The sequence below is a fragment of the Lampris incognitus genome, chromosome 21 (assembly GCF_029633865.1).
Source record: "Lampris incognitus isolate fLamInc1 chromosome 21, fLamInc1.hap2, whole genome shotgun sequence".
Taxonomy (NCBI): Eukaryota; Metazoa; Chordata; class Actinopteri; order Lampriformes; family Lampridae; genus Lampris; species Lampris incognitus.
Genome location: NC_079231.1, coordinates 10,797,653 through 10,809,100, shown reverse-complemented (window position 1 = coordinate 10,809,100; position 11,448 = coordinate 10,797,653). Strand labels below are relative to the sequence as shown.

Here is an 11,448-nt window from a genome sequence, read left to right as displayed (position 1 = left end):
TTTAAAAACTGTACCATTTTATTCTGTAAAACTGTACAAGTACAAGCTGTGTAGCATTTTTTAAATTGAAAAAACAATTAAATTCTCATAAATACATTTCTTTTCGAAGAGTGTATATTTACAAAATATGTGGAGCTATAAATGAGGCAGTTTTGCTTTTTTCTTTTCTTTTTTCTTTTTTCCTTTTTTTTTGCTGACAGCTTTTACACAAGCCTGACGTTAACTCCCCTTTAAAATTGAGTTTTCTCTGTCCGTTCAGTCTGGGACATGTGATAGTTCGGGGGATGCTTGTGGAGTTTGTCTTGTGTCGAATAAAAACCAGCAGCAATGAGCAAAAACACAATCATGAGGGGAGAAAACACATTCCAGAGCCTTTAACTTGTCTTTTGTAATGAACAAACAGGTAATAAGGGGAGCGGGGGGCATGAAAATGGCACAGGTGGGCTTTATTCCACAAGGTCTGAAAATTGTGTCTTTGATTTGTATATGAATATGAAAAAATAAAAACTACACATATGGACTGGGGCGGGAAACCAAGAAAGCTGAATAAAAAACAAAAAAAACAGACTTTCATTGTGTCAGAGGATCAAATATAAAAATAGTCCTTTGGATATGGCATGTCCTCCAGGGCATCATATTCATGTTTCAATAGCTCGACTCAGTTCTCTCTCTCCGTCTCAGGGTTTGAAAGAGGACTCAGAGAGCCCGCATGCCAGATTTCCACCCGTCCTCTTGGCGAACAAAAGGCTCAGTCAAAAAAACAAAACAAAAAAAATAGACGCTCAGTGAGCCAGACAGGACGTTCTCCGCACAACATCGTTTATTCTTTTTTAGAAACGGAGTCCAGCGTCCATAACAAGTCCAAGTCAACGCCTGGGTTCTAATTCAACCCTCACTTATGGTTCTCATTTACTTCAACCTCCCCCCACCCCACCACACACACTACACCGTCGTCTCTCCCTGGTTGTTGGTGCCGAGCCTCTTGTAGAACCGGCGCCAAGACTGCAGCGTCTTTCCTGACCAGATCCAGAAGCCCGACGTGATGCCCACGATCATTGTCATCAGGTACTTGATCATGAAGACCGTGAAGTCAGGCGTCATCGGCGCGAAGTTGCCCGCCGGGCATGGCACGGCAAAGCGCTTGCACGTCTGCATGTGCCAGGTCCGCTCCCACTGCTCGCGGAAGGCCTGCTCGTAGAAGTAGCAGGCGATGACGATGGTGGCAGGCACAGTGTAGAGCACGCTGAACACGCCAATCCGCACCATCAGCTTCTCCAGCTTCTCCGTCTTGGTGCCGTCATGCTTCATGATGGTGCGGATGCGGAACAGCGACACAAAGCCCGCCAACAGGAAGGACGTCCCGATGAAGAGGTAGACAAAGAGCGGTGCCAGGACGAAGCCACGCAGGGCATCCACGTTGTAGATGCCCACGTAGCACACGCCGGTCAGCAGGTCGCCGTCCACCTGACCCATGGCCAGGATGGTGATGGTCTTGACCGCCGGGACGGCCCAGGCCGCCAGGTGGAAGTACTGGGAGTTGGCCTCAATGGCTTCATGGCCCCACTTCATCCCCGCTGACAGGAACCACGTTAGCGACAGGATAACCCACCAGATGGAGCTGGCCATGCCAAAGAAATAGAGGATCATGAAGAGAATAGTGCAGCCCTCTTTCTTGGTGCCCTGGGCCACCGTCTTGTAGCCGTCCTCTTTGAATTTATCTATGCACACCACCTTGTCCTCCAGCAGGAAACCAGCCGTGTAGGCAACAGCCACCATGAAGTAACACCCTGACAGGAAGATAATGGGCCGCTCCGGGTAGCGGAACCGCCTCATGTCCACCAAGTATGTGAGCACGGTGAACAGGGTGCTCACACAGCATAAAATCGACCAAATACCGACCCACAACCTGCCAAATTTCAACTCCTCTTCACGGAAATACATGAGTCCATTGGGCTTGGACACCTCGCAGGGCGCGCCACAGTCCTTCACTCCCAGGAACTGGTAGTTGAGGTATGAGGGCACCTGGAGCTGCAGGGGGCAGGAGAAGGGCTGGGCGGGGCGGCCGATGAATGGCGGCAAGGTCACAGGGTCAGGGATCTTGGGGGTGGGATCTGATGTGGGGACGTCGGTGTCTGATGTGTTCTGACCCACACAGATATCCCCTGCGCCGTGCACAGGGAAGTTCTCGCAGCGCAGCCGCTCCGGCCACTGGAACCCGAATTTGTTCATGAGAGCCTCACAGCCCTGCCGTGCACGCTCACACAGGGAACGGCACGGGGGGATGGCCTGCTCCAGGACCGTGCACACCGGGGCATACATGGAGCACAGAAAAAACTTGAGGTCCATCGAGCACTGCACCTTCACCAGCGGGTAGAACTGGTGGACCTCCAGCCCGGCGTCCTCCTGGTTGGTGTGACCCAAAAGGTTAGGCATGATGGTCTGGTTGTAGGCGATGTCGGTGCACAGAGGGATGGAGATGGGCTGGCAGAAACCGTGTTCGGGGATTGAGATGCCTTTCTCTCCGTGGTACTGCCCCGCACACGGCGGAACCAGAACCAGAACCGCCACCAGCGCGCAGCCCGTTATCCAAAGGCACCGCCAGCTTCCCCCCACCGCCATGATACCAGCAGCCGGTTTACTCCAACTGGAGAAAATAGTTAACCAAAACTCCGAATAATTATATAATCGTTAGTCGTCGACAAACAAAATAAAAAAGGTAGCGCTGATTTTTGCCGCTGCGTGAAACGGAACCGACTCGTCTTTTTTCCCCGGACGCCTTCAGAGTCACTCCGTCTGCTGCATTCCTTATTCCAGGGCAGTTTTCGTAACTCTCCAAGAAAATGGTGGATTACAGGATTTATTCATACTCCACTTTCGGGCCGAATACAGTGAATTATAATCCCGAAGAAAAGAAAAAGTTTCCAAAGCGCCTCGAGTGAAGTTGCTGGCCGGTTAGTTAGCTGACCTTATTGCGCTGCGGGGTGAAATAATGATTTCTTCCGAGCCCCCTCGTCAGCTTTTACACCGCATGCAAAGAAATCCAAGTCTCCCAACTCCGCATCACTTTTCTTTTTTGTCCCCACCGCTAAGTCAGAAAGAGGATAAAATGCGCGGATCGTAAAGTTTCCTTTTTCGTAAATATTAGTCGGTTTTTGATTGAATAACCGAAGTGAGTCCATAAGTTATTCCTCCCTCGGTGAGAGCTGCAGGAGTGAAGCGACTCCTCGGAGTGACTCCACACACTCCACTCGGCGCGCACCGTTTCCAGGCGCCCTTCTATTCACCCACTTGACTTCCGTGGCCGGGGCGCCTTGAAACCCCCTCCGCTCACTTCGTCCAATCGCGTTGTTTGTTTTCTCACACATCCCGCCGCCGATTGGTCAGAGTGGATGCAGTGGGCGGGACGTCGTGCAGGGGTTTTACCGTGCGCCTCTGCTCGCAATTAGAGATGGATAGCACGCACTGCAGATATGATGGTGGCTGAAGAGAAATGTGTTTAAAGTGCGTGATTTGTGACCATATTCATCTAGAGGCAAAGTGAAACACAATGCATATAGGTTTAACTTATTTGAAAAACGTAGTCCTGACTGATACACACAGACAGATGATCAGACAGCACCTTTTTTTTAGTTTATGTTAATTTGTTAATCAAGTTCCACCACAATAACCTCAAAATTTGACAAAAGATGTCAATGCAACATTATGTATACTCTAAAATGGAAATTTTATCACCAGACTTTAAGACTGAAACTGGTGAATGAGAATGATTCTGTAACCCCCCCCCCCCCACACACACACACACACACAATCACACGCCGTTTTTAGCAAAGAGACTTTCTAGTGTGAGGCTCATTTGTCAGGTTCGAAGTGGACCAGTACTCACCGGTACACAGTACCGCCAGTTATACATTTTCCTTTTTAGGGTACTGTGACCTTTTCTTGCCCACCAGCACTTTTCACAAGCTGCTGGTACTCTTTCCTGCCCTCTCTATATCAGGTTCTCTGGTCGATTCCTAAATAAACTGCATTACCCAGGGGGCACTGGGGGCACTACGTGACGCTCACCTGTTCCCGTTCTGGCCTGCCTGCCTGCTTTTCTCTGTCGGCGGCGAGTCTATGTAATGTTACATTAACCTTACAATAATAGCCTGGGGGACAACTGGACGCAGAGCAGAGAGCATGGTGATGCAGAGCTGCGTAGCTTTTGTGACACACTAAAAGTAGAGAGAAGAGAAAGTATCGGATTTCGCCGGGAATACCAGGAACTAAAGGTCTGATGACTTCACTGCACCACACACTAGTGTACTTAGTCAAATATTTTTTACTATGATAATTGAAATGATTGCCCCCTTGATTAAATGAATTTATCTTGTGAACAGCAATATCTCCTCATATATTTCATTTATTCAGAATGCAGTAATGATTTGCTGATACCAGCTGATGCACACACCAACATGTGAGTAAAGGGGGGGGTTACAGCTCATACCGCACGGTCACAACGTCACTGGTTTGATTCCAACCGGTGACCTTTGTGCATACCTCTCTCTCGCTCATTTCCTGTCTACCTCTCCACTGTCTAATGAAAAGGTAAAAATAATCTTTAGAAAAAAAACAACAACAACATGTGAATAAGGGGAGCACTGGCACTTATTTTTCCACTTCAAGCCCGGTCAGGCCTATGACAAACTGCAGCAATAATGGCCATATTTATAGCATTGTGTAGCGTGGAGAATGTAGGCCATTCCCAGTAAGTCCCAGTGGTATGTGGCGACTGTTTAGCCAAGAACTCCATTCAGCAAATGGATTGAAACTCCTCAGCTGTTTGTCTGTGGGTGTGTATGTGCATGTGTTTGGTTTTGTGTATGTGTGTGTGCAAGAGAGAGAAAGAGGTATATTGAGAAACAGACGGACAAAGAAATATATTTGGTTATTATTATTTATTCATTCCACAGGGCCCACACACACGATCACTCACAAGCTCTTCATACCGACGGGAAATGTCGACAGTGGGAGGAAGCCCCTGCAAACGCAGGAGGAGCATTTATGCTCATCATATTCTTTTTTGTATAATCATTGTTATCATTACTATTATTATTATTCGCTCTGCTCTCCTGTTGAGACCTCAAGAGAAGCTGGAGCCCCCCTCCCCTCCCCTAGTAGAGTGGCAGAACAGAGGCCCCCTGAGGCCTGCAAACACAGGCTCTGTATTTATACCAGCCGTACTCCTGTAGTCCTGCATCCACACAAACACACGGGAATGCTTTCCACCCCAGGATGAAAGAGGGCTGCAAATGAGCTCTCTCATTGAGCGTGTGCTTGTGCTTGTATATGTGTGTGTGCTTGTGCGTGTATGTGTGTGTGTGTGTGTGTGTGTGCTTGTGCATGCGTGTGTGTGTGTTACTGAGTGTGCGTCCTGCATCTGCGTTTGAGAAAGTGTGTTTTCAGTTAAATTACAGTTTCCGAGGGATTCTGTCAGTGTAATTGCAAACACTCCTACACACCCAAACACACACACCCAAACACACACACACACACACACACACACACACACACATACACACAAAACGAGCATGGCTTTGAAATCCAATGAGAGCCGAGAGATAGACACACAGCTGCGTGACTCATCCTAGTATTTCACATGCATTTCAAGTGTAAAGGGAACGTGCACTCCTCCACGTCATACACACTGAAACCTCCTATAGAGACCTGTCACTGTGGAACGTTTTCCCCGCCAGTGTCAGGGAACAAGACCCTGTCGCCACCCTGAAGCCCTGATCCAGGAGCCGTTTTACTGATGCATGGTTTATAGTCTACCTTTACCTCCACTTTACCAACTGTTTCTTTCCTCTGGGTTCATTGTGTTTGTATCGTTGGGCATGAAACTGACCCCGTTTGTCCTGGGAGACTTGCAACAAGTGCAGCCGTCGATTAAGCTATGAGTGAAGAGGTCAAGGGTAAGAGATACAGTGTCCTGACAATAACTTAGATTAATCCTATTTGTAAAATTGTTAGTCTTGCTGTTTGCATGCTGTATTGAACACCGAGAGTGGTCTGACAGGACATGGAAGCGGGGCAGGCTAAGCTAACTGCTAGCCCATGCAGACCGGTAGTTCTGATAACACCGAGGGCAGTCTGGCAGCGGCCTCACCTGGCATTGACTGTGGTGTTTTTGGTTTTGTGGGGAGGTGTGACGAGGGTGCCTGGCTGGGAGAACTAGCATTGGATCGGCTGGAGGAGCCTGGTCTGCTGCGTCCGGTGGGCCCAAGGACCACGGCCCCTGCCTGGAACTGCGCCTGAAGAGGAAACACCGAGGGTGGTCTGACAGGACGTGGAAGCGGGGCATGCTAAGCTAACTGCTAGCCCATGCAGACCGGCAGTTCCGACAGTCATCCTGCTGGCGTTCGCTCTCTTGGACAGTGCTTTGTTTTTGTGTTTAGTTTAGATGGATATGTGTTTGTTTGGATACATGTGTTCTTGTGGTTCTTGTCATTTGGATATGTGTTTTTGTCTTGTGTTGCACTGCTGTGGGCGGGGGGAAACCATGTTTCAAGATTCGAGATTTCGAGGTTTACTGAAATGACAAAGTGTTCCTGATTCCTGAAAGGATAGCTCTCATTACCAACATCTCTTCACCTGCTTGCTTACCAAACAGATGTTCTTATCTTAGACGTTCCACTTTACAATATTGTGTGCGGTCCTAGGACTGTTTTTGTTACTGTCCCACTATGTCACATTTGTATGTGCAAATGTATTTTGGCTAAAGAATAGTTTCTGGTAACACTGACGGATCCTTAATTGTGGTTCTTAATTTTCCCTGCAGCGCCAACAGATTGCCCTGTACACTCATATCCATTATACACGTTTGTGTGCACATGGGAACGCATTAACCAACACACGTTTACCAAAACAGGGCGTATGGTGTTACACGCCCTGTATCATGAGCATTCCCACCAGAGGCGAACTCAGACAATCTAATGTCCTGATGTGCAAGGTAGACTTTCTGATTGAATTTCACCCATACTGACAGGAATGCGTGCACACTTGCAGACTCTGTCAGCCAGCACCTCGACTCAGAAGTGATTTGACCTTCTGATTACGGACCATGTTCACAGAGACGTGAGCCACCAGACCTGTGATCTGTGGCAAAACCTCTACGTTTGTGGCAGTGTCTCGCGTGCACGCAGATGCCGTGTACCTCCTCTGCACCCTGGCTGAGCGCCATGTTTTTGCTATCTGTTAATGGCAACAGTGTGCTATACTTAACACTGCTGTGGCAGCCACGGGCTGTGTAGGTGGGCCGTCAGACCAGCCGCCTGTTCTCCTTTGTCAGCCATGTGAAGGGGAGGAGAGGGTTAGCAGAGGTGGTGAGGGTTAGTTTGCTGTTAGATTTACTGAATTTGTTGGGGTGTTTTTTGCAGTTTTTTCGGATGTTTATGCTCGTGTTTACTGTGAATAACTCGAATTTGGGGTTCTTTTAAACCTAAAGGAAGACGGGGTTGTTTATTGTGTGTATGTGCTTTTGTTCAGTAGCGCCCCCTACATCAGTCTGTTTTAGTTTGTGGTATGTAATCAGAATCAGAAACATTTTGTCATTTCATTTCATGCACTTACGCACATGAAATTAAACAAAACATGGTTTCCCCCAGCCCACAGCAGTGCAACACAAAGACAAAAACACGCATCCAAAACTAAAAGAACTACAAGAACACATATATCCGAAATTAACATATATATCTAAACTAAAAAAACGAAACGAAAATCACTCTCAAGGAGAATGAATGCCAGCTGGAACTGCTGGTCTGCATGGGCTAGCAGTTAGCTTAGCCTGGCCCACTTCCACGTCCTGTCAGACTGCCCTCGGTGTTTCCTCTTCGGACGCCGCTCTGGTCAGAGCCGTGGTTCTTGGGCCCACAGGATGCAGCAGACCAGGCTCCCTCAGCTGACCCAATGCCAGCTCCCCCAGCCAGACACCTTCAACACACCTCCCCGCACTCCACACGACGACACTAAAAACACAGTCGGAACTGTTATCGGAACTGCCAGTCTGCATGGGCTAGCAGTTAGCTTAGCCTGCCCCGCGTCCTGTCAGACCACCCTCGGTGTTACTGCTTCAGGCACAGCTCCAGGCAGGGCCGTGGTCCCTGGACCAACAGGACGCAACAGACCAAGCTCTTCCAGCCGATCCAGTGCCAGCTGTCCCAGCCATCAAACAAAGACAAACTTAAGACACAGACACGGACAAAGATACTGCATGGATGGTACTTGGTGAGGCCGCCGCAAACATGAATTTGCGCGGCCATCTTTCCACATTGGTACTGGGTGAGGCCGCTGCAAATGTGAATTCCCGTTGCCATCTTTGCACACCGGAAGCGGAACGTGTTGGTCGCTAAGAAGTTTTGCTTTTGAGTGTGACGTCACTGGTAATTGTAAAATGAGATTGAGATATTTTGTCCTTTATCTCACAGATAGTAGTGGTGGATCCAGCCGTACGTATTGCACTTACTTTGTGAACGTTTCATTGAAACTGGCTTGTTCATACATGTACTATTTGTAAGCGTACAACTACAGCCACATATCTGCTGTAAAAAAAATGTCTCTTCAATCAGCCAATGACAGGAAGGGTAATTTATGATTCATACACAGGTGTGTTGTTCAGAGGTGAGATGTGATTGGTCGTGGAAGTGTGCCGTGTGAGTCGGGTCAGCCAATGATGCGTCCCACTCAGAGGCTCCGCCTACTTCAGAGAAAGAGGGGTGATTTAACCAATGAAGTTGGAGAAAGCGTTGGCATAGCATTGATAGTAGCATTTTAATAAACAGGTTACAGTGTCTTGCTTAAGGGCATATAGAAAGGACATATAATGGGAAGTCATGGATACTTTGGCTTTTGCAGGAATTAACCCCCAGCCCATCCCTGCTTGATAATTGTAGTTAAAGGTACAATCCGTAATGACATGCGCTGCCTTGGCTATGTGGAGCACTGCGACACCACGAGTGCGACCAACAACCAGAAACATAGCGAATGTCTCAGCTGGGGAAATGGAGACAACTGAAACCCTCAAAAAGAAGTGAAAGTGGTGAAACAGCAGCTGATTTTCTCATGAAATCTGACCAAAATAAGCAGAAATGGGACAGACAGCCGTTGTGTGCATCAATTGCGGATTGTAACGCCAACCAATGAATTTAGAAAGTGCTGAGACTGACAGTTCCGTCGACCAATAGGATCAGAGAATGTCCCGGTGATTGATGTAGTGCAGTGGAAATGTGGTTCTGCGCTTTCAGCACATAGAAAGTTATAGGATTTTAAGAAAAGAGATATGAGCCATCAAAGGAGGAAGACAGCAGGTTTAGCTAGCCTTCATCCCATCCCATCCTCTCTCTCTTTTTCTGTCTGTCTGTCTGTCACCCTTTTGTTGTCTCTCTGTATCTTTCCTTTTCCCTGACATTTTGCTTATTTCTCCCTCTCTGTCGCTCTATTTATCTCTGTTTCTCTGTTCGTCTCTGTCTCTCTATCTGTGAGTCTGTCTCACTTTCTTTCTCTCCATCTGTTCATCATTCAGCTGTATGTCTGCCTCTCTCTCTCTCTCTCTCTCTCTCTCTCTCTCTCTCTCTTTTACTCTCATTTTCACAGTAGGGGGAGTCTGGAAAAAAAACCATCAACCAATCAATTAATCATGTACATCAGCACTCGGCTGCATCTCCTGCGGATGTGATTTGGTTATTGATTAATTCAGGCCGGCTCTCTGTCACAAACTCAAAAACCAAATCCTCTCTTACATGTCGAGAGCCTTTAAAAATAGATCATAGCCGTGGAAGCATGAGTCCTGGCTTCCCGGGTCTATATGTAAATTGGGGGGGGGGGGTCCAACGCACCTCCCGTCAGCGCTGCTGCACCTGCAGGGCACGTGTCAAGTCGGGAACAGGGCTGTGGAATTTAAACTCCACCGCATGCTCCATTGCAGTCGTCACTAATTGTGTGTTTCTTTTTTTCTTCCCTTCCCCCTGTGGATGCAGGGTCCAGATGCCGGGACTTCCAGAGGTAACTGGGCCATGGGAAGGCTTACGTTGTGTGTACCTGACATCAAAGCACATGCATGGAGGGCGGGATCCAAAGTTTGGGCTGTGAGGCAGAGTTGGCTTCTGCTTTTTGTCTCTGTCTGTCAGTCTGTTGGTTTGTCTGTCTGTTAGTCTTTCTGTCTGTCTGTCACTTGGTCTGTCTCTGTCTGTCTGTTGATCTGTTGTTGTGTCTGTCTGTCTATTTCTGTCGGTCGGTCTGCCTCTGTCTGTCTGTCTGTCTCACTTTCTGTCCCTCTCTCCCCTACTGGTCCTATGGCTGTTGTCTGTCTGTCAGAGTTGGTTAGTCTCTCTCATTCTCCATCCCTTTTATCGGTCTGTCTGTTGGCCAGTTTTCATCTCTCTGTCCGTCTGTCTATCCTGTTTTACCACCTCTCTCTCTCTTTCTTTCTCATGAACTCGGTTCGAGGCGGGGCCAGTCATGTGGTGTGTGAGAGAGGTCACCATTGGGTCACCGCCTGATTAGGCCCCTCAAAGAAAAGCCAAGAATCTGGCTTGTTTCAGATGCCCACTACACACACTGCCCCTCCCAACACACACACACACACACACACACTTTAAAACTGACCTGTTTCCCCCCCAAGAAATGCTGATGGTTGAGCAGCAGTTTGACCCAGTGTAGATGTCCACTATGAATTATGTTAAAATATCGGTAATTCCCTTATAAGTAGTGAAGGGTTTAACTGCAAATGTTGTATCCACTTTGGAAAAGCATGTGTTGTCTTGGTGTTATTGATGCTAAAGGCTCAACGTCCATCGAGGATTGTTTCCTCGTGAGACAGCTGTTTATATCCAGACAGTTTGGGGTTCATTTCCCAAAACTGCCTTGTGTCCTCTGTTTTTCCGGAATCGTGACATGACTCCAAATGGATCTGTGATGGGGAATCAGTCCAGACACACATCTCTGTTAAATGAATGGTGAATCAGATGAGATAGCAAACGATGTGTTCGTGTCCCGGACATGAGTAATGGCAGCGTTTTGGCCTCGGTTGGAGGAAAATGTTGAAATGTGTGTGTGTGTGTGTGTGTGTGTGTGAGTGTGTGTGTGTGTGTGTGCGTGTGTGCGTGTGTGCGTGCGTGCGTGCGTGCGTGCGTGCGTGCGTGCGTTTTATTCAGCTATATTTATGAGGTTTTCAGGATCAGTTTGAGTTTTTAACCATGGAGTGAGGACATTTTGAACAGTTCTCACATCTGTGTGGGTCTATTTTAGGGTTAGCACTTGGGTTTAGGGTTAAGGTTAGGATTAGCGTTAGGTTAAGGTTAGGGTAAGGGCCAGGTTAAGGTTAGGGTAAGGGCTAGGTTAAGGTTAATGTTAGGGTAAGGGCTAGGTTAGGATTAGGTTAATGTTAGGGTAAGGGCTAGGTTAAGGTTAGGA

The 11,448-nt window shown here is 47.9% G+C and overlaps 1 protein-coding gene across 1 annotated transcript; it reads right to left on the bottom strand.

Annotated features, from left to right (window-relative positions):
• On the bottom strand, positions 1-3,196 carry fzd7b (frizzled class receptor 7b). The gene has a single exon (XM_056300981.1). The coding sequence runs from the start codon at positions 2,617-2,619 to the stop codon at positions 943-945; it is 1,677 nt and encodes a 558-aa protein (XP_056156956.1). The 5' UTR covers positions 2,620-3,196; the 3' UTR covers positions 1-942.
• Positions 3,197-11,448: the final 8,252 nt, after the last annotated feature.